The 21,459-nt window shown below is 47.8% G+C and overlaps 1 protein-coding gene across 1 annotated transcript in view; it reads left to right on the forward strand.

The window, feature by feature from the left end:
- LOC140732859 (glutathione hydrolase 1 proenzyme-like) overlaps positions 1–21,459 on the forward strand; it is a 272,182-nt gene that overhangs the window by 54,732 nt on the left and 195,991 nt on the right. Inside the window, exons 7-8 of the mRNA XM_073055491.1 lie at positions 5,873–6,022; positions 10,175–10,311. Coding sequence (XP_072911592.1) covers positions 5,873–6,022; positions 10,175–10,311 — 287 coding nt within the window. The remainder of the gene's footprint in view (positions 1–5,872; positions 6,023–10,174; positions 10,312–21,459) is intronic.

Below are 21,459 nucleotides of genomic sequence, written 5' to 3' on the forward strand. Positions count from 1 at the left end.
GGACCTCGAAAAAATTCATTATTCAGTTCTCAATTCGGATTTAAAGTTCCATAAGATCTGGGGGCCTTTTATCGAGTACTTTCATAACCTTCCTCTTGACTAGGGTTTTTTTTTTCTTTTTTTTTCTTCTTTTCGGTCCCTTGCTTTCAGCTCCTTTTTTTTTTCTGGTAGTAGGCATTATTATCCTCTGTTGCTAAGTGTATTCACAGTCTGGGAGTTTGACTGTCCGGACTTATACTCTTTATATTGTGTGGTGGTTGGTCTGGAGTTGTTGTTGTTTTTTTCTTGTGTTGTGGGGCTTGGGGAGGACACTAAGCTCACTTGTCTTTAATTTAGGTGCTTTTTTGTTAAATTCTCTTCCTTTGTAGCATATTGTTATTGTATGCTTAATCTTGCACTGTATTAATGCTCCTCATTGGGATTTGGGGTTTTTAATTTTGTAAAATGTTTTGAAAAACTAATTAAAAAAATTTAAAAAAAAGAATAGGTATATTGATCATCTATTAACAAATGGTAAAAATTCAATTTAACCAAGCATTCATGTTCCCTAAGTTGCAGGCACTGCAAAGCCAAATATTCAATAAATCTACGTACATTCAAACATACTCTGATGAAAGTTTACAGAGCATACCTTCCCAATGGTCATGTGCATCCTTGCCTTAAACAAAGGAGGAAGAGAGTAAGCCCTTTCCACGTGTAATTTTATATACCCAGGATGTTTGAAACCGGACAGCAGTCAGCTATCCAATGGTAACCGGAGGTGCAGCTCCTAGACTAACTGGTCATGACGGAAGTGACTTTCAATCAGAATAAGGCACGGTCCACAGGACAGCATCCTTTTCGATTTTGTTTTCATGTAGCACTGCAAATCATCTCTCTGGCAGCAATTTTGCCCTTTCATCTGCCTGTCCTTCCTGACAGTCTTACAGCACACTGCATCTGGCTGTATATGAACTGTCCCATCCACAGCCCTATCACTCCAATTCCCACTCCCCTGCCAAATCAGTTTAAACCCTCCCCAACAGCTCTAGCAAACCTACCCTCAGGATATTGGTCTCCCTTGAACCAGGTGTAACTTGTCCTTTTTGTACAGGTCACACCTTCCCCAGAAGAGATCCCAGTGATCCAAATTTCTGAAGCCCAGCACCAGTTCCTCAGCCACACAGTGATGTGCCAATCATGCCATACTTGCCCTCACTGGGGCATGGCACAGACACAATCCAGGGACCGCTACCCTGGAGGTCTTGCTTCTCAGCTTTCTATCTAGCACCCTGAATTCTCTTTCAGAACATATGCACAGATATCAGTAAGGAGGACTTTGCCAATGTCGTTCCCAATGCCTCGGTCAATGTGGGGTTATCCATCCCGGTTCATCCCTGATTGTTTTGGTTCAATGGTTGGATACAACGGAATGCTTGCTCAGCAACCAGATTGCTGTGCACTCAGAATCTCATCTATCCAGACCAGGCAGGGCTCCAGGATTCCTCCCCTAAAGGACATGAGTGAACCAGACGGGGTTTTAACACAATCGACATGGTTTCATGGTCTTCAGACATTTTTATTGAATTCAAAGTCACCAGCTGCCATGGTGGGATTCAAAATCATGCCCTGGCATGTCATTGGGTCTCTGGATTACTGATCCAGTGGTAATTACCACTGTGCCAAATGTTAATATAATAATAAATATACCTCAACTTTTACTGTGAAACATTTTAGAGCTTGAAAGTATTTAAATTGTCAGTGTTTCAAATTAATTCTAAATATTCATAATGTGAATATTACAAAGAACATTGATTGTGCAATAGAGCTCTCATGCCAAGCAGGCATTGTGATACTCAGCACTCAGACTGTGTGGACATTGTGATACTCAGCTCTCAGACCGTGTGGACATTGTGATACTCAGCTCTCAGACTGTGTGGACATTGTGATACTCAGCTCTCAGACCGTGTGGACATTGTGATACTCAGCTCTCATACCGTGTGGACATTGTGATACTCAGCTCTCATACCGTGCGGACATTGTGATACTCAGCTCTCAGACGGTGTGGACATTGTGATACTCAGCTCTCAGACCGTGTGGACATTGGGATACTCAGCTCTCAGACCGTGTGGACATTGGGATACTCAGCTCTCAGACCGTGTGGACATTGGGATACTCAGCTCTCAGACCGTGTGGACATTGGGATACTCAGCTCTCATACCGTGTGGACATTGTGATACTCAGCTCTCAGACGGTGTGGACATTGTGATACTCAGCTCTCAGACCGTGTGGACATTGGGATACTCAGCTCTCAGACCGTGTGGACATTGGGATACTCAGCTCTCAGACCGTGTGGACATTGGGATACTCAGCTCTCATACCGTGTGGACATTGTGATACTCAGCTCTCATACCGTGTGGACATTGTGATACTCAGCTCTCATACTGTGTGGACATTGTGATACTCAGCTCTCAGACCGTGTGGACATTGTGATACTCAGCTCTCAGACCGTGTGGACATTGTGAACTCAGCTCTCAGACCGTGTGGACATTGTGATACTCAGCTCTTTGACCGTGTGGACATTGTGATACTCAGCTCTCAGACCGTGTGGACATTGTGATACTCAGCTCTCAGACCGTGTGGACATTGTGATACTCAGCTCTCAGACCGTGTGGACAATGTGATACTCAGCTCTCAGACCGTGTGGACATTGTGATACTCAGCTCTCAGACCGTGTGGACATTGTGATACTCAGCTCTCAGACCATGAGGACATTGTGATACTCAGCTCTCAGACCGTGTGGACATTGTGATACTCAGCTCTCAGACCGTGTGGACATTGTGATACTCAGCTCTCATACCGTGTGGACATTGTGATACTCAGCTCTCAGACCGTGTGGACATTGTGATACTCAGCTCTCAGACCGTGTGGACATTGTGATACTCAGCTCTCAGACCGTGTGGACATTGTGATACTCAGCTCTCACACCGTGTGGACATTGTGATACTCAGCTCTCACACCGTGTGGACATTGTGATACTAAGCTCTCAGACCGTGTGGACATTGTGATACTCAGCTCTCAGACCGTGTGGACATTGTGATATTCAGCTCTCAGACCGTGTGGACATTGTGATACTCAGCTCTCATACCGTGTGGACATTGTGATACTCAGCTCTCAGACCGTGTGGACATTGTATTACTCAGCTCTCATACCGTGTGGACATTGTGATACTCAGCTCTCAGACCGTGTGGACATTGTGATACTAAGCTCTCAGACTGTGTGGACATTGTGATACTCAGCTCTCAGACCGTGTGGACATTGTGATATTCAGCTCTCAGACCGTGTGGACATTGTGATACTCAGCTCTCAGACCGTGTGGACATTGTGATATTCAGCTCTCAGACCGTGTGGACATTGTGATACTCAGCTCTCAGACCGTGTGGACATTGTGATACTCAGCTCTCAGACCGTGTGGACATTGTGATACTCAGCTCTCAGACCGTGTGGACATTGTGATACTCAGCTCTCAGACCGTGTGGACATTGTGATATTCAGCTCTCAGACCGTGTGGACATTGTGATACTCAGCTCTCAGACCGTGTGGACATTGTGATACTCAGCTCTCATACCGTGTGGACATTGTGATATTCAGCTCTCAGACCGTGTGGACATTGTGATACTCAGCTCTCATACCGTGTGGACATTGTGATACTCAGCTCTCAGACCGTGTGGACATTGTGATACTCAGCTCTCAGACCGTGTGGACATTGTGATACTCAGCTCTCAAACCGTGTGGACATTGTGATACTCAGCTCTCAGACCGTGTGGACATTGTGATACTCAGCTCTCAGACCGTGTGGACAATGTGATACTCAGCTCTCATACCGTGTGGACATTGTGATACTCAGCTCTCAGACCGTGTGGACATTGTGATACTCAGCTCTCATACTGTGTGGACATTGTTTTACTCAGCTCTCAGACCGTGTGGACATTGTTTTACTCAGCTCTCAGACCGTGTGGACATTGTGATACTCAGCTCTCATACCGTGTGGACATTGTGATACTCAGCTCTCAGACCGTGTGGACATTGTTTTACTCAGCTCTCAGACTGTGTGGACATTGTGATACTCAGCTCTCAGACCGTGTGGACATTGTGATACTCAGCTCTCAGACCGTGTGGACATTGTGATACTCAGCTCTCAGACCGTGTGGACATTGTGATACTCAGCTCTCATACCGTGTGGACATTGTGATACTCAGCTCTCAGACCGTGTGGACATTGTGATACTCAGCTCTCAGACCGTGTGGACATTGTGATACTCAGCTCTCATACCGTGTGGACATTGTGATACTCAGCTCTCAGACCGTGTGGACATTGTGATACTCAGCTCTCATACTATGTGGACATTGTGATACTGAGCTCTGAGACCGTGTAGACACTTCCGTCTCAGAGCCACTGTTAACGAAATCTGTGGGAACCTCGGGCCCTGACTGTCCATTTTCTGCTGACAAGTGGTTCACTCGCTAGGCATTTGCAATCTTCCAGTCCTCCAGGACCATGCCAGAATCAAGTGATTCAAGAAGGATCATGACCAATGCATCCGTTATCTCTTTAGCAACCTCTCTCAGGATCTGGGATGACGTCCATCTGGTCCGGGTGACTTATCCACCGTGAGACCTTTCAGTTTGCCTGGCACTTTTTCCCTTGTAATAGTAATGACACTCACTCCTGCTCCCTGACACTCACAGACCTCTGGCACACTGCTGGTGTCTTACACAGTGAAGACTGATGTAAAGTACTCATTATTTTCATCTGTCATTTCTTCATCCCCCATTACAACCTCACCAGCATCATTTTCCAGTGGTCCGATATCAACTCTCACCTCCCTTTTACTCTTTATATAACTGAAAAACCTTTAGTATTCTGGTTTATATTACTGGCCAGTTTGCCCTCGTATTTCATCTTTTTCCCTTTATAGCTTTTTTAGTTGCCTCTTGTTGGTATTTGACAGTTTCCCAATCACTCAACTTCCCACTCACTTTTGCTGCCTTAGATGCCCTTTCCGTGGCTTTTTATGCAGTGCTTAACTTCCCTCCTCAGCCACAGTTGCCTACTCCTGCCATTTGAGAACACTGCTTCTGTGAGACAAATCTATCCTGCGCCTTGTGAACTATTCCCAGAAACTTCAGCCATCTCTGTTCTGCCATCATCCACGTGGGCAAGCTCCTCTCTCGTGCCTCTGTAATTCCCTGCTGACAAGTGGTTCACTCGCCAGAGCATAAAGCACGAAACACCGCAACAAACATTAACAGCAAACGACGTTTGTGAACTGTGTCCTTTACACAGGACTGCTTTGCTAAAAGTCTTGCCTGTGGAACAACCTGCCCATTCCTGCCCTGTACGGTGTGATTTCTCCTTCTCTCCTTTTCCATTCGCCTTCCCCACAGTTTTATTTCGTCACCTCCTGCGATGAACCTTAAATCCATCATCACTCAGCACTAACCCCTCACAAACACAAAAACCCTCTTTCTTCCTGCGGTACCCATGGACACTGCTTGCTTCTTCTCCAGGGCCACAGCTATCGCGCTGGAACACTGCCCAGCTGGGCCCGTCTGCTGCTCGCTTGCAGGACAAATGGATGGCTCTCTTTGCCAGCCCCACAAGCAAGTTTACTACGCATCCTCCTCCCTCCTTGCCCCCACTCTCCTCCTCAGAGACGCAGACTGCTTGCTGTTTCCCAGGGAGATGGGTAAACTTACCATGTTAAGCGGGACCAGGGTGGTAACCAAGTTTACCAGCGCCAAGCAAAGCTCGACAAAGCAAATGGAAACCCTGCTCCTGTGCTGACAAAATTACTTTGCACAATTACACTAGATCCATTTTCTTCCCACAGGTGGCATTATCACTCTGGACGATCTGAAGTCCTACACTCCTCGGTTAATGGAAAACCCGGTGAAGCTGGAACTCGGAGACTACACGCTGCTCACACCCAGCGTGCCCGCTGGCGGCCCGGTGCTGGCATTGATTCTGAACATTCTGAAGGGTGAGATATGTAGACACCCTCCCTCCTCCAGTGGCGGGGAAGGGGTCTGCCGATATCCTCTCCATGCTCCTCGTCCTGCCGTGAGGACAGTCTCACTCCCAGGCTGTCTGCCTGGGTCCCGGACACAGCACTGACACAACTGGCCCGCTTTCTTCACTTAATTTCAGTTCATTGATATAGACATTTCTATTTTTATATATTTGAACTAATGAGAGATAAATAGACGTTTTCCCAGATCTGAAATACCAAATACTGAAAGACATAGTTTTAAAGAGAGAGGGGTATGTGGTGACGTGGACGGGGCTGTGGAAGGAGGTGTTGGTGGGACGAAGCTGAACAGGGCACTCAGCAGGACAGAGGGTGGGGACGGTGCATGTCCAAAGTTTCCTCCTGTTGTGCAAAGTTCTGCCCAGTGACACCGACATGTGCGCACTGTATTGCATTTATAAAGGTATTCATTTTAACTGTCATCAAAACAGGGGCAGTAATTATTTTGATCTCTTCTGGGTTTATAGAAACATAGAAACCCTACAGCACAATACAGGCCCTTCGGCCCACAAAGTTGTGCCGAACATGTCCCTACCTTAGAAATTACTAGGCTTCCCCATAGCCCTCTATTTTTCTAAGCTCCTTGGACCCATCCAAAAGTCTCTTAAAAGACCCTATCGTATCCACCTCCACCACCGTTGCCAGCAGCCCATTCCACGCACTCACCACTCTCTGCGTAAAAAACTTAACCCTGACATCTCCTCTGTACCTACTCCCCAGCACCTTAAACCTGTGTCCTCTTGTGGCAACCATTTCAGCCCTGGGAAAAAGCCTCTAACTATCCACACAATCAATGCCTCTCATCATCTTGTACACCTCTATCAGGTCACCTCTCATCCTCTGTCGCTCCAAGGAGAAAAGGCCAAGTTCACTCAACCTATTCTCATAAGGTATGCTCCCCAATCCAGGCAACATCCTTGTAAATGTCCTCTGCACCCTTTCTATGGTTTCCACGTCTGGTGAGGCGACCAGAACTGAGCACAGTACTCCAAGTGCACTCTGACCAGAGTCCTATAAAGCTGTAACATTACCTCTCAGCTCCCAAATTCAATCCCACGATTGATGAAGGCTAATACACCGTATGCCTTTTTAACCACAGAGTCAACCTGCACAGCTGCTTTGAGTGTCCTATGGACTCGGACCCCAAGATCCCTCTGAACCTCCACACTGCCAAGAGTCTTACCATTAATTCTATATTCTGCCATCATATTTGAAATACCAGAATGAACCACTTCACACTTATCTGGGTTGAACTCCATCTGCCACTTCTCAGCCCAGTTTTGCATCCAATCAATGTCCCACTGTAACCTCTGACAACCCTCCACACAACCCACAACACCTCCAACCTTTGTGTCATCAGCAAATTTATTAACCCATTCCTGCACTTCCTTATCTAGGTCATTTATAAAAATCATGAAGAGTAAGGGTCCCAGTACAGATCCCTGAGGTACCCCACTGGTCACCGACCTCCATGCAGAATGTGACCCGTCTACAACCACTCTTTGCCTTCTGTAGGCAAGTCAGCTCTGAATCCACAAAGCAATGTCCCCTTGGGAGGGGAGGCAGGATTTGAGGGTCGGCACAACATTGTGGGCCGAAGGGACTGTAATGTGCTGTACTATTCTATGTTCTATGTCCAAAAGCTCCAGCACATCCTATTTCTTAATATCTACATGCAAAAGCTTTTCAGTCTGCTGAAAGTCATCACCAAGATCCTTTTCCATAGTGAGTACTGAAGTAAAGTATTCATTAAGAACCTCTGCTATTTCCTCTGGTTCCATACACATTTCCCACTGTCACACTTGATAGGTCCTATTCTTTCACCTCTTATCCTCTTGTTCTCCACATACTTGTAGAATGCCTTGGGGTTTTCCTTAATCCTGCCCACCAAGGCCTTCTCATTGCCCCTTCTGGCTCTCCTAATTTCCTTCTTAACTCCTTCTTATTAGCCTTATGATCTTCTAGATCTCTAATATGACCTAGCTCTCTGAACCTTTTGTAGGCTTTTCTTTTCTTCTTGACTATATTTATTACAGCCTTTGTACACCATGGTTCCTGTACCCTACCATAACTTCCCCATCTCATTGGAACGTACCTATGCAGAACTCCACACAAATATCACCTGAACATTTGCCACATTTCTTCCGTACTTTTCCCTGAGGACATCTGTTCCCAATTTAAGCTTCCAGTTTCCTGCCTGATAGCCTCATAATTCCCCTTACTCCAATTAAACACTTTTCTAACTTGTCTGTTCCTATCTCTCTCCAATGCTATTGTAAAGGAGATAGAATTATGATCACTATCTCCAAAATACTCTCCCACTGAGACATCTGACGCCTGACCAGGTTCATTTCCCAATACCAGGTCAAGTACAGCCTCTCCTCTTGTAGGCTTATCTACACACTGTGTCAAGAAACCTTCCTGAACACACCTAACAAACTCCACCCCATCTAAACCCCTTGCTCTAGGGAGATGCCACTTGATATTTGGGAAATTAAAATCTCCCATCCCATCAGTTTCTGTAAATATTTCTCGTAGCTGCACGTTCCAGACCTCATGAGCTTTTGATGTCGCGGTTTCTACTTCATTCAGCCGTTCCACTTTAAATGAACCAGCAGTTCTTTTGCACTTCACACCCTTTGCTTCTTTGGAGTTTGACAGAGTGGATCAATAATTTCTTCAATAAAAACAGTGTCAATGAGCCCGTTCTAAAATCTGCAGACAAATCATCATAAACTCCACGTTGTCAACACCGTCCATATCAGAAACATTTAAAGGAAATGTGATAGTGTGCGATCGTGAAATATACTGAACATGCCAACAAGGGAGGTGACAACCTTCAGTGTGCAGTTTAAATTCCTTCGTGCACTCGTGGAAAAGATGTGTGTGCACGCACCTTAGAGGGAACATTGTCCATGCCAATGTTCTCCCATTTGGGGCAAATGAGAGACTTAATGGTCTTCCTGGTCCTGCATTCAGCTGGAGCCCTGGAGACTGTCTCTCAGCCTCTGGTAGCTTTTAGCACTGTTCCTATCCTAGACCTGGCTCCATTCCCGTCAGAGACCAGACCCCTGTCCCTGTCACCCTTCCAGTCACAAACAGAGGCTCCCTAGACCTCGCGCTCCAGTCACACTCCACCTTCCCCTCACCAAAGCCAACGGCATTCCACATTCGTTCAGCCTGGGCTGTCCCAAGTCAGTTACTGGGGGCTTCCAGTTTGTGTGGGCTCCATGTCTCTGTGGACATGGGAGACACAGAGCCTGCTGGAGGAGCTCAGCGAATCGAGCAGCATCTGTGGGGATTGGGGCTAAGAGTGGCCAGTACAAAGGGGAGAAGGGGGAATGGTGGGACAGGTGATCGGCAGAAGGAGCAGAGGTGAAGGATACTGGGTGGATGGGACACTGTTTAGGAGGCTCCACAAGCTCAAAGTGCTTCACAGCAGCAAGCGCCCATTTCCTCAGACCGTGGACAGCCCCAACTCCAACCCTCTCTCCCCCACTTCCAACACCTGTCTGAACCGAGACAGGTTGTGATGACAGACAGCCCTCAGGCAGTGTTGGTACAGTGGGCTGACCCCTACAACAGCCAGACTTGTGTATCTGACGGGACCTCTCCCTTAGTTCTCAGCTCTGGGGGGTGTATCCTGGAGCCCCGGAATCAATACCAGGTGACAAATCGTCTGAGGTATCAGTGAGCTGCCTGAAGGGGGATTACCTGTGTTTCCGAGGACAGGGTGAAAGGTCACAGGCTGCCCACATGATAGTGTCTGGGTACAGACCAGTCTGGATTGCCATCAGCCGGGGTGGGGCTCCTGCCTCTGTCCCGCCATCCTTTCCTGGTGCTCCGGCACCACTGACCTTCCTCGGACACTGGTTCTGGAAAAGGTCTTTGTCCAAGGTCCCAGACGTGGAGCATCTCTCTGTCTCTGTCCATTACCCTGCCCTGCCTGTCCCACCAGGAAAGCCATAGCTGAGTTGAGCAGCAGAATGAATTAGAGGGCCTGAATGGCCTTCTGCTGTCCGTTAACTGCCCTGTAGCAGCCAGTGAAACAGAATTAGCCCCCGTCTCTTCAGCACTAACTCACAGCACGTCCTCTGTTGACAGGTTATAACTTCAGCTCGGACAGCGTTTCCACGTCGGCACAGAAAGCTTTGACCTATCACCGGATTACTGAAGCCTTTAAGTTTGCATTCGCACAGAGGAGTAAGCTAGGAGATCCCCGATTCAACAACATCACTGGGGTAAGGTGCCCGTTCTGTTGTCCCGCTATCCCCACACGACCTACCTGCACAGGGCACGGGAAGGGGTCTGGGACCCACGGTGACCCCACACAGGGAGCCTGTCAGGGCTGCACTCAGCTCACCATCCCGGGGGCACGGAATGAGCAGACCGCTCGTAACCGCTGGTGACTGTTTCCAGTGAAGGGTGTCCAGAGCTGGGACCAACCTCCAGTGAGGAGGTGGTGGCGCTTGGAATCAAAGTCCCAGCCCCAGCATGAAGACCAGGAAGGTTTGAAAAGTACCTGCCCATGGTCTCCTTGGCGGCCAAGTTGAAGCTAGACACAGATCAGAGGAACAGCACCACATACTTTATCACGCTCGTCTCCAACCTGACTGCACCTACACCAATTTCTCTCTCTGTTTCCCACCACCCCCCCCCTTCTCTTTACCCTCCCCCAGCAAAGCCTGCACCTTCCTCCTTCCGGGTCTCCACATCCTTTCCTTTATTCCACAGTGCACTGTCCTCTCCTTCGACGAGAACCACCTATCACCTCCCAGCTTCCCACAGCATTCCCGCTCTATGCTTCCTGTCCCTTCCGACCTTCCTTCTCTCACCAGGTCTCACCGAACAGCTTGTGCTCCTTCTCCTCCACCAACCCATTTATTCTGGCTCCTTTCCGGTCCTGATGAAAGGTCACAGTCCAGACCAGTGAATGTTTATCCCCTCCACGGATGCTGCCTGACCTACTGAGCTCTCCCAGTGTTGCTCTGGAAACCCCGGGGAAGCTGGGACCATTGACTTTGTGAGGAATTAGGGAAGGTCTTTTGAAGAGTGAGTGAGGAGGGAACATTTCCCCTCGGAGGAAATGCCGAACAGACATACTCCAGGCATAGAACACTACGGCACAGAAACAGGCCATTTGGCCCATCTAGTCCAGGCCAAATGATTAATCTGCCTACCCAACAACCTGTATTCAGAGCACAGCCCCCCATATCCCTGCCATCCATGTACCCCACACTCACCACTCGCACTAGCAGCTCGTCCCGCACTCTCACCACCCTCCAAGCGAAGACATTTCCCCTCATCTTCCTCTAAAACATTTCACCTTTCACCCTTAACCTATTGTTGCAGTCCCACCCAATCTCAATGGAAAAAGCCTGCTTGCATTTGCCCTATCTATACCCCTCTGTCAAATCCCCCTTATTCTCTGTGCTCCAGGAAATAAATTACTAATATATTTAACCTTTCCCTGAAATGCAGATCCTCAAATCCTGGCAATATCCTCATAAGTTTTCTCTGCATTCTTTCAATCTTATTGAAATCTTTCCTGTAGACAGGTGACCAAAACTGTACACAATATTCCAAATTAGGCCTCACCAATGTCTTATACAACCTCAACCTAACATCCCAACTCCTTCACTCAGTGCTTATTTATGAAGGCCAATGTGCCAGTGATTTTCTTTACAACTCTGTCTACCTGTAATGCCAGTGTGAAGGAATCATGGACCCGTACTCCCAGATCACTCTGCTACAGCACACTCGTTGCCCTGCGGCTCACCAGGAAGCCCTAACCTGGTTGCCCTCTGCTTCCACTCTCTGGCTTCTCCTGTGCAGCCAAAGCCTAATCCAATTTATTACCTCATCTTGAATGCCAAGTGACTGAACTTTCTTGATCAACCTCCCACGTGGAACTTTGTCAAAGGCCTTGCTGATAACATCCATGGCCTTGCCTTCATCAACTTCCCCGGTACTCCCTCAAGAAACTCTAAGACTGCTTAGACGTGACCCACTGTGTTGATCGAATCAGACCCTGTCTATTGAAATACTTATACTATGGATTCCAGTTAATTGGGACAATCGGGACCAGGTCATTTCAGCCCAATTAAGGAGTTGCTCCACTTCACTGAAACTTCATTGAAATAGCCAAAGAGATATAAAAAGACAAACTGCTGCTTAACTGACTGAAAATGGATGTATTTAAATGAAATACAAACAAAATTGAACACTACCAATACCTCTACAATACGATAAAACTGTGTGTTAGTTCCCAATAGTTATCGACAGAGGAATTCTTCCAGTGCACGCTGCCGTGGCCTGATGATTGAACATTAATGAACAAAATCTGTGCAGAGACCTAGTGGCTTCATAGAATCCTTTCGATGATTGCATCCTCCAAATCTTGCAACATTCCAGATGATTGTTGATACCTTTAAATTCGTCATAGTCCCTAAATTGTTGAAGCAGTGAAATAATTTCATTTTCACTCCCAGCTGTTTCTGGCATTTCCAAGCCTGAATGCTTGAAACCACAGTGAGCAAAACGGTTCTGAATTGTCTTACTGCTTATTTCTTGCCAGCCATTAGTGACAAAAATACTGCTTTTTGACCACAGCCACATGCAACTGAGGCTATTTAAAAATTGTTTGCTGGAAATATGGAGTAATGGCATGCAGCTGATGCTAATTAGAACCTGTTCAGCAACAGGCTCGTGCCCCAATTAAGCAGCACAGTGTCCCAAATAAATGAAGGTAATCTCATTTTGTCCACTGCATATCCAACCACTTAGGGTTCCTTCCAGTAACTTCCCCACGACTGATTTCAGGCTCACCGGTCTATAATTTATGGCTTATTCTTAGAGACTTTCTTAAACAATGGAACAACATTGGCTATCCTCCAATCATCCGGCGCCTCACCCATGGCTAAGGACATTTTAAATATCTCTGCTAGGACCCCACAAATTTCTGGGCTAACATCCCACAGGGTCCAAGGGAACACCTTGTCAGGTCCTGGGGATTTATCCACCCTAATTTGCCCCAGGACAACAAATACCTCCTCCTGTAATCTGTATGCAGTCCGTGACCTCACTGCCGCTTTGCTTCACTTCTATAAACTGTGTCCGACTCCCAAGTAAATCCAGATGCAAAGAATCCATTTAAGATCTCCCCCATCCCTTTCAGCTCCATGCATAGATCATCACTCTGATCTTCCAGTGGACCAATTTTGTCTCTTGCTTTTGATGTTTCTGTGGAATCACTTGGGCTTCTCCTTCACCTTGTCTGCGACAGCAACCTCATCCCTTTATTTAGCCTTCCTGATTTCCTTCTTAACTCCATAAGCACCTTCTTTGCTCCTTCCTGGCTATACCTGTTACGCACCTTCTCTTAACCAGGACATCGATATCTCTCAAAAACCAAGGTTCCTAAACCTGTTATCGTTGTCTTCTATTCTGACAGGAAAATACAAACTCTATACTCTCAAATTTCACTTTTGAAGGCCTCCCACTTACAAGTGCACCTTTGCCAGAAAACATAATCCACTCTTGCCAGATTCTTTCTCATACAGTATCATCAAAACTTGTCTTTCTGCAATTCAGAATCTCAGCCCAAGGACCTGATCTATCCTTCTCCAAAATTATCTTGAAACTAATGGCATTGTGGTCACAACATGCAAATTGTTCCCCCACACAAACTTCTGCCACCTGCCCTGTCTCATTCCCTACCAGCAGATCAAGTATCACACACTCTCTCATTGGGACTTCTTTGTATTGATGAAGGAAACTTTCCCGAACACATTTGACAAACTCTATCCCATCCAGTTCTTCGACAGTCTGGGAGTCCCAGTCAGTGTGTGGAAAGTTAAAATCACCTGCTGTCACAACCTGATGTTTTTTTTAACCGTTTGCGATCTCGCTGCAAATTTGTTCCTCTAAATCGCTCGGCTGCTGGGTGGACTGTAATATGGCCCCATTAATGAGTCATACCTTTCTTATTCCTCAGTACCACATGCATAGCTTCAGTGGACCAGCTCTCCAGTCTGTTGTCTGATATTTTCCTTGACTGGAAAGTTTTCCAGGCCACCCCTCCCACTTCAAAGAACAAAGAACAATACAGCACAGTACAGGCCATTCGGCCCACAATGTTGTGCCGACCCTTAAACCCTGCCTCCCATATAACCCTCCACCTTAAATTCCTCCATATACCTGACTAGTAGTCTCTTAAATTTCACTAGTGTATCTGCCTCCACCACTGACTCAGGCAGTGCATTCCACGCACCAACCACTCTCTGAGTAAAAAACCTTCCTCTAATATCCCCCTTGAACTTCCCTCCCCTTACCTTAAAGCCATGTCCTCTTGTACTGAGCAGTGGTGCCTTGGGGAAGAGGCGCTGGCTGTCCACTCTATCTATTCCTCTTAATATCTTGTACGCCTCTATCATGTCTCCTCTCATCCTCCTTCTCTCCAGAGAGTAAAGCCCTAGCTCCCTTAATCTCTGATCATAATGCATACTTTCTAAACCAGGCAGCATCCTGGTAAATCTCTCTGTACCCTTTCCAATGCTTCCACATCCTTCCTATAGTGAGGCGGCCAGAACTGGATACAGTACTCCAAGTGTGGCCTAACCAGAGTTTTATAGAGCTGCATCATTACCCCGCAACTCTTAAACTCTGTCCCTCGACTTATGAAAGTTAACACCACATAAGCTTTCTTAACTACCCTATCTACCTGTGAGGCAACTTTCAGGGATCTGTGGACATATACCCCCAGATCCCTCTGCTCCTCCACGCTACCAAGTATCCTGTCATTTACTTTGTACTCTGTCTTGGAGTTTGTCCTTCCAAAGCGTACCACCTCACACTTCTCCGGGTTGAACTCTATCTGCCACTTCTCAGCCCACTTCTGCATCCTATCAATGCCTCTCTGCAGTCTTCGACAATCCTCAACACTATCCACAACACCACCAACCTTTGAGTCGTCTGCAAACTTGCCAACCCACCCTTCTACCCCCACATCCAGTTCGTTAATAAAAATCACGAAAATTAGAGGTCCCAGAACCGAACCTTGTGGGACACCACTAGTCACAACCCTCCAATCCGAATGTACTCCCTCCACCATGATCCTCTGCTTTCTGCAGGCAAGCCAATTCTGAATCCACCTGGCCAAACTTCCCTGGATCCCATGCCTTCTAACTTTCTGAATAAGCTTACCGTATGGTACCTTGTCAAATGCCTTACTAAAATCCATGTAGATCACATCCACTGCACGACCCTCATCTATATACCTGGTCACCTTCTCAAAGAACTCTATCAGGCTTGTTAAACACGATCTGCCCTTCACAAAGCCATGTTGACTGTCCCTGATCAGACCATGATTCTCCAAATGCCCATAGATTCTATCTCTAAGAATCTTTTCCAACAGCTTTCCCACCACAGACGTAAGGCTCACTGGTCTATAATTACCCAGACTATCCCTACTACCTTTTTTGAACAAGGGGACAACATTCGCCTCCCTCCAATCCTCCGGTACCATTCCCGTGGACAACAAGGACATAAAGATCCTAGCCAGAGGTTCAGCAATCTCTTCCCTCGCCTCGTGGAGCAGCTTGGGGAATATTCTGTCGGGCCCCGGGGATTTATCCGTCCTAATGTATTTTAACAACTCCCTTAATATCAACATGCTCCAGAACATCAACCTCACTCATATTGTCCTCACCATCATCAAGTTCCCTCTCATTGGTGAATACCGAAGAGAAGTATTCACTGAGGACCTCGCTCACTTCCACAGCCTCCAGGCACATCTTCCCACCTTTTCAGTCCTATCTTCACTCCTGTCATCCTTTTGTTCTTCACATAATTGAAGAATGCCTTTGGGTTTTCCTTTACCCTACTCACAAAGGCCTTCTCATGCCCCCTTCTTGCTGTCCTCAGCCCCTTCTTAAGCTCCTTTCTTGCTACCCTATATTCCTCAATAGACTCATCTGATCCTTGCTTCCTAAACCTCATGTATGCTGCCTTCTTCCATCTGTTTGGATTCTCCACCTCACTTGTCACCCATGGTTCCTTCACCCTACCGTTCTTTTTCTTCCTCACTGGGACAAATTTATCCCTAACATCCTGCAAGAGATCCCTAAACAGTGACCACATGTCCATAGTACATTTCCCTGCAAAAACATCATCCCAATTCTCACCCACAAGTTCGTGCCTTATAGCCTCATAATTTGCCCTTCCCCAATTAAAAATTTTCCTGTCCTCTCTGATTCTATCCTTTTCCATGATAATGCTAAAGGCCAGGGAGCAGTGGTCACTGTCCCCCAGATGCTCACCCACTGAGAGATCTGTGACCTGACCCGGTTCATTACCTAATACTAGATCTAGTATGGCAATGCTGTTTGTCATATACATTAATGATCTGGATGGTGGGATGGTAAATTGGATTAGTAAGTATGCAGATGATACTAAGATAGGTGGCATTGTGGATAATGAAGTAGGTTTTCAAAGCTTGCAGAGAGATTTAGGCCAGTTAGAAGAGTGGGCTGAAAGATGGCAGATGGAGTTTAATGCTGATAAATGTGAGGTGCTACATTTTGGTAGGACTAATCAAAATAGGACATACATGGTAAATGGTAGGGCATTGAAGAATGGAGTAGAACAGAGTGATCTAGGAATAATGGTGCATAGTTCCCTGAAGGTGAAATCTCATGTGGATAGGGTGGTGAAGAAAGCTTTTGGTATGCTGGCCTTTATAAATCAGAGCATTGAGTATAGGAGTTGGGATGTAACGTTAAAACTGTACAAGGTGTTGGTGAGGCCAAATTTGGAATATTGTGTACAGCTCTGGTCACCGAATTATAGGACAGATGTCAACAAAGTAGAGAGAGTACAGAGAAGATTTACTAGAATGTTACCTGGGTTTCAGCACCTAAGTTACAGGGAAAGGTTAAACAAGTTAGGTCTTTATTCTTTGGAGTGTAGAAGGTTGAGGGGGGACTTGATAGAGGTATTTAAAATTATGAAGGGGATAGATAGAGTTGACGTGGATAGGCTTTTTCCATTGAGAGTATGGGAGATTCAAACAAGAGGACATGAGTTGAGAGTTAAGGGGCAAAAGTTTAGGGGTAACACGAGAGGGTACTTCTTTACTCAGAGAGTGGTACCTCTGTGGAACGAGCTTCCAGTAGAAGTGGTAGAGGCAGGTTCGATATTGTCATTTTAAAAAATTGGATAGGTATATGGACAGGAAAGGAATGGAGGGTTATGGGCTGAGTGCAGGTCGGTGGGACTAGGTGAGAGTAAGCGTTCGGCACAGACTAGAAGGGCCAAGATTGCCTGTTTCCGTGCTGTAATTGTTATATGGTTATATGGTTATATTCCCCCAGGTCGGCCTGTCAACATACCGTGACAGGAATCCATCCTGGGCGCACTTGACAAACTCTGCCCCGTCTAAACCATTGGAACTAATCAGGTGCCAATCAATATTAGGGAAGTTAAAGTCACCCATGATAACAACCCTATTATTTTTGCACCTTTCCAAAATCTGCCTCCCAATCTGCTCCTCGGTATCTCTGCTGCTACCAGGGGGCCTATAGAATACCCCCAGTAGAGTAACTGCTCCCTTCCTGTTCCTGACTTCCACCCATACTGACTCAAAAGAGGATCCTGCTACATTACCCACCCTTTCTGCAGCTGTAATAGTATCCCTGACCAGTAATGCCACCCCTCCTCCCCTTTTCCCCCCTCTCTATCCCTTTAAAAGCACTGAAATCCAGGAATATTGAGAATCCATTCCTGCCCTGGTGCCAGCCAAGTCTCTGCAATGGCCACTACATCATCATTCCATGTATGTGTCCAAGCTCTCAGTTCATCACCTTTGTTCCTGATGCTTCTTGCATTGAAGTACACACACTTTAGCCCTTCTACCTTACTACCTTTACACCCTTTATTCTGCTGCTCTTTCCTCAAAGCCTCTTTATATGTTAGATCTGGCTTTACTCCATGCACTATACTTGCAGTTCTCGCATGACCTTTATCCTCCTCCACCTCACTATCTGCTCTAACACTCTGGTTCCCCTCCCCCTGCAAATCTAGCTTCAACCCCCAGGAACAGCACTAGCAAACCTTCCCACAAGGATGTTAGTACCCCTCCAGTTCAGGTGCAAACTGTCCCGTCGGAACAGGTCCCACCTTCCCTGGAGCAAGGCCCAATTGTCCAGAAACATGAAGCCCTCCCTCCTGCACCAACTCCTTAGCCACATATTCAGCTGCATTATCTTCCTAATTCTGTCCACACTAGCACGTGGCACAGGTAGCAACCCTGAGATTGCAACCCTGGAGGTCCTGTCCACCGGTAACTCCTGTTTATTATTGCCTCTGCCTCGCAAATGATCCGAAGTTCATCCATCTCCAGTTCCCTAACTCGGTTTGGCAGAAGCTGCAGCTGACAGACAGACAGACATACTTTATTGATCCCGAGGGAAATTGGGTTTTGTTACAGCCGCACCAAGAATAGCGAAGAAATATAGCAACATAAAACCATAAATAATAATAAGTTAATCATGTCAAGTGGAAAAATAAGTCCAGGACCAGCCTATTGGCACAGGGTGTCTGACACTCCGAGGGAGGAGTTGTAAAGTTTGAGGGCCACAGGTAGGAATGACTTCCTATGATGCTCAGAGTTACATCTCGGTGGAATGAGTCTCTGGCTGAATGGCTGAGACTCGGTGGAATGAGTCTCTGGCTGAATGCCTAACCAGTACGTTATGGAGTGGATGGGAGACATTGTCCAAGATAGCATGCAACTTGGACAGCATCCTCTTTTCAGACACCACCGTCAGAGAGTCCAGTTCCACCCCCACAACATCACTGGCCTTACGAATGAGGTTGTTGATTCTGTTGGTCTCTGCTACCCTCAGCCTGCTGCCCCAGCACACAACAGCAAACATGATAGCACTTTTGCAGGTGTAGTCATCAGGGACAACAGTGCTCGCCCTGACTTCCCACATATTGCAAACTGAGCACTCGACTACCCTAACTGTTGCCTCCATTACCTCCTCCTCATTAACCTACTTCATCGCATCTAAAACCATCGACATCAGGACATTGATCTTCCAGTCCTACCCCTCCCGCAACCAAGTATCTCTAATGGCTACAATCTCTTAATTTCACTTGCTGATCCATACACAGAGCCTAACTCCTTTTCACCTACTGATCCCAGAGCCCATCTCCTCCACCTACTGATCCCAGAGCCCATCAGCCCTTCACCTACTGATCCCAGAGCCCATCTCCCTTTCACCTACTGATTCCAGAGCCCATCTCCTCCACCTACTGATCCCAGAGCCCATCAGCCCTTCACCTACTGATCCCAGAGCCCATCTCACCTTCACCTACTGATCCCAGAGCACATCAGCCCTTCACCTACTGATCCCAGAGCCCATCTCCCCTTCACCTACTGATCCCAGAGCCCATCAGCCCTTCACCTACTGATCCCAGAGCCCATCTCCCCTTCACGTACTGATCCCAGAGCCCATCTCCCCTTCACCTACTGATCCCAGAGCCCATCAGCCCTTCACCTACTGATCCCAGAGACCATCAGCCCTTCACCTACTGATCCCAGAGCCCATCAGCCCTTCACCTACTGATCCCAGAGCCCATCTCCCATTCACCTACTGATACCAGAGCCCATCTGCCCTTCACCTAATGATCCCAGAGCCCATCAGCCCTTCACCTACTGATCCCAGAGCCCATCTCCCCTTCACCTACTGATCCCAGATCCCATCAGCCCTTCAACTACTGATCCCAGAGCCCATCTCCCCTTCACCTACTGATTCCAGAGCCCATCTCCCCTTCACCTACTGATCCCAGAGCCCATCAGCCCTTCACCTACTGATCCCAGAGCCCATCTCCCCTTCACCCACTAATCCCAGAGCCCATCTCCCTTCACCTACTGATCCCAGAGCCCATCTCCCCTTCACCCACTAATCCCAGAGCCCATCAGCCCTTCACCTACTGATCCCAGAGCCCATCTCCCCTTCACCTACTGATCCCAGAGCCCATCTCCCCTTCACCTACTGATCCCAGAGCCCATCTGCCCTTCACCTACTGATCCCAGAGCCCATCAGCCCTTCACCTACTGATCCCAGAGCCCATCTCCCTTTCACCTACTGATCCCAGAGTCCATCTGCCCTTCACCTACTGATCCCAGAGCCAATCTCACCTTCACCTACTGATCCCAGAGCCCATTTGCCCTTCCCCTACTGATCCCAGAACCCTCCCCTTCACCTACAGATCCCAGAGCCCATCTCCCCTTCACCTACTGATCCCAGAGCCCATCAGCCCTTCAGCTACTGAACCCAGAGCCCATCTCCCCTTCACCTACTGATCCCAGAGCCCATCTCCCCTTCACCCACTAATCCCAGAGCCCATCTCCCTTCACCTACTGATCCCAGAGCCCATCTCCCCTTCACCTACTGATCCCAGAGCCAATCTCACCTTCACCTACTGATCCCAGAGCCCATCTCCCCATCACCTACTTATCCCAGAGCCCATCTCCCCTTCACCTACTGATCCCAGAGCCCATCTCCCCTTCACCTACTGATCCCAGAGCCCATCATCCCTTCTCCTACTGATCCCAGAGCCCATCAGCCCTTCACCTACTGATCCCAGAGCCCATCAGCCCATCACCTACTGATCCCAGAGCCCATCTCCCCTTCACCTACTGATCCCAGAGCCCATCATCCCTTCTCCTACTGATCCCAGAGCCCATCAGCCCTTCACCTACTGATCCCAGAGACCATCAGACCTTCACCTACTGATCCCAGAGCCCATCAGCCCTTCACCTACTGATCCCAGAGCCCATCATCCCTTCACCTACTGATTCAAGAGCCCATCAGCCCTTCACCTACCGATCCCAGAGTCCATCAGCCCTTCACCTACTGATCCCAGAGCCCATCAGCCCTTCACCTACTGATCCCAGAGCCCATCATCCCTTCACCTACTGATCCCAGAGCCCATCAGCCCTTCACCTACCGATTCCAGAGCCCATCAGCCCTTCACCTACTGATCCCAGAGCCCATCAGCCCTTCACCTACTGATCCAAGAGCCCATCTCCCCTTCACCTCCTGATCCCAGAACCCATCAGCCCTTCACCTACTGATCCCAGAGCCCAGCAGCCCTTCACCTACTGATCCCAGAGCCCATCTCCCCTTCACCTACTGTTCCCAGAGCCCATCTCCCCTTCACCTACTGATCCCAGAGCGCATCCCCCCTTCAGTTACTGATCCCAGAGCCCATCAGCCCTTCACCTACTGATCCCAGAGCCCATCTCCCCTTCACTTACTGATCCCAGAGCCTATCTCCCCTTCACCGACTGATCCCAGAGCCCATCTCCCCTTCACCTA

This window comes from Hemitrygon akajei, chromosome 9, assembly GCF_048418815.1.
Source record: "Hemitrygon akajei chromosome 9, sHemAka1.3, whole genome shotgun sequence".
NCBI classification, from domain to species: Eukaryota; Metazoa; Chordata; class Chondrichthyes; order Myliobatiformes; family Dasyatidae; genus Hemitrygon; species Hemitrygon akajei.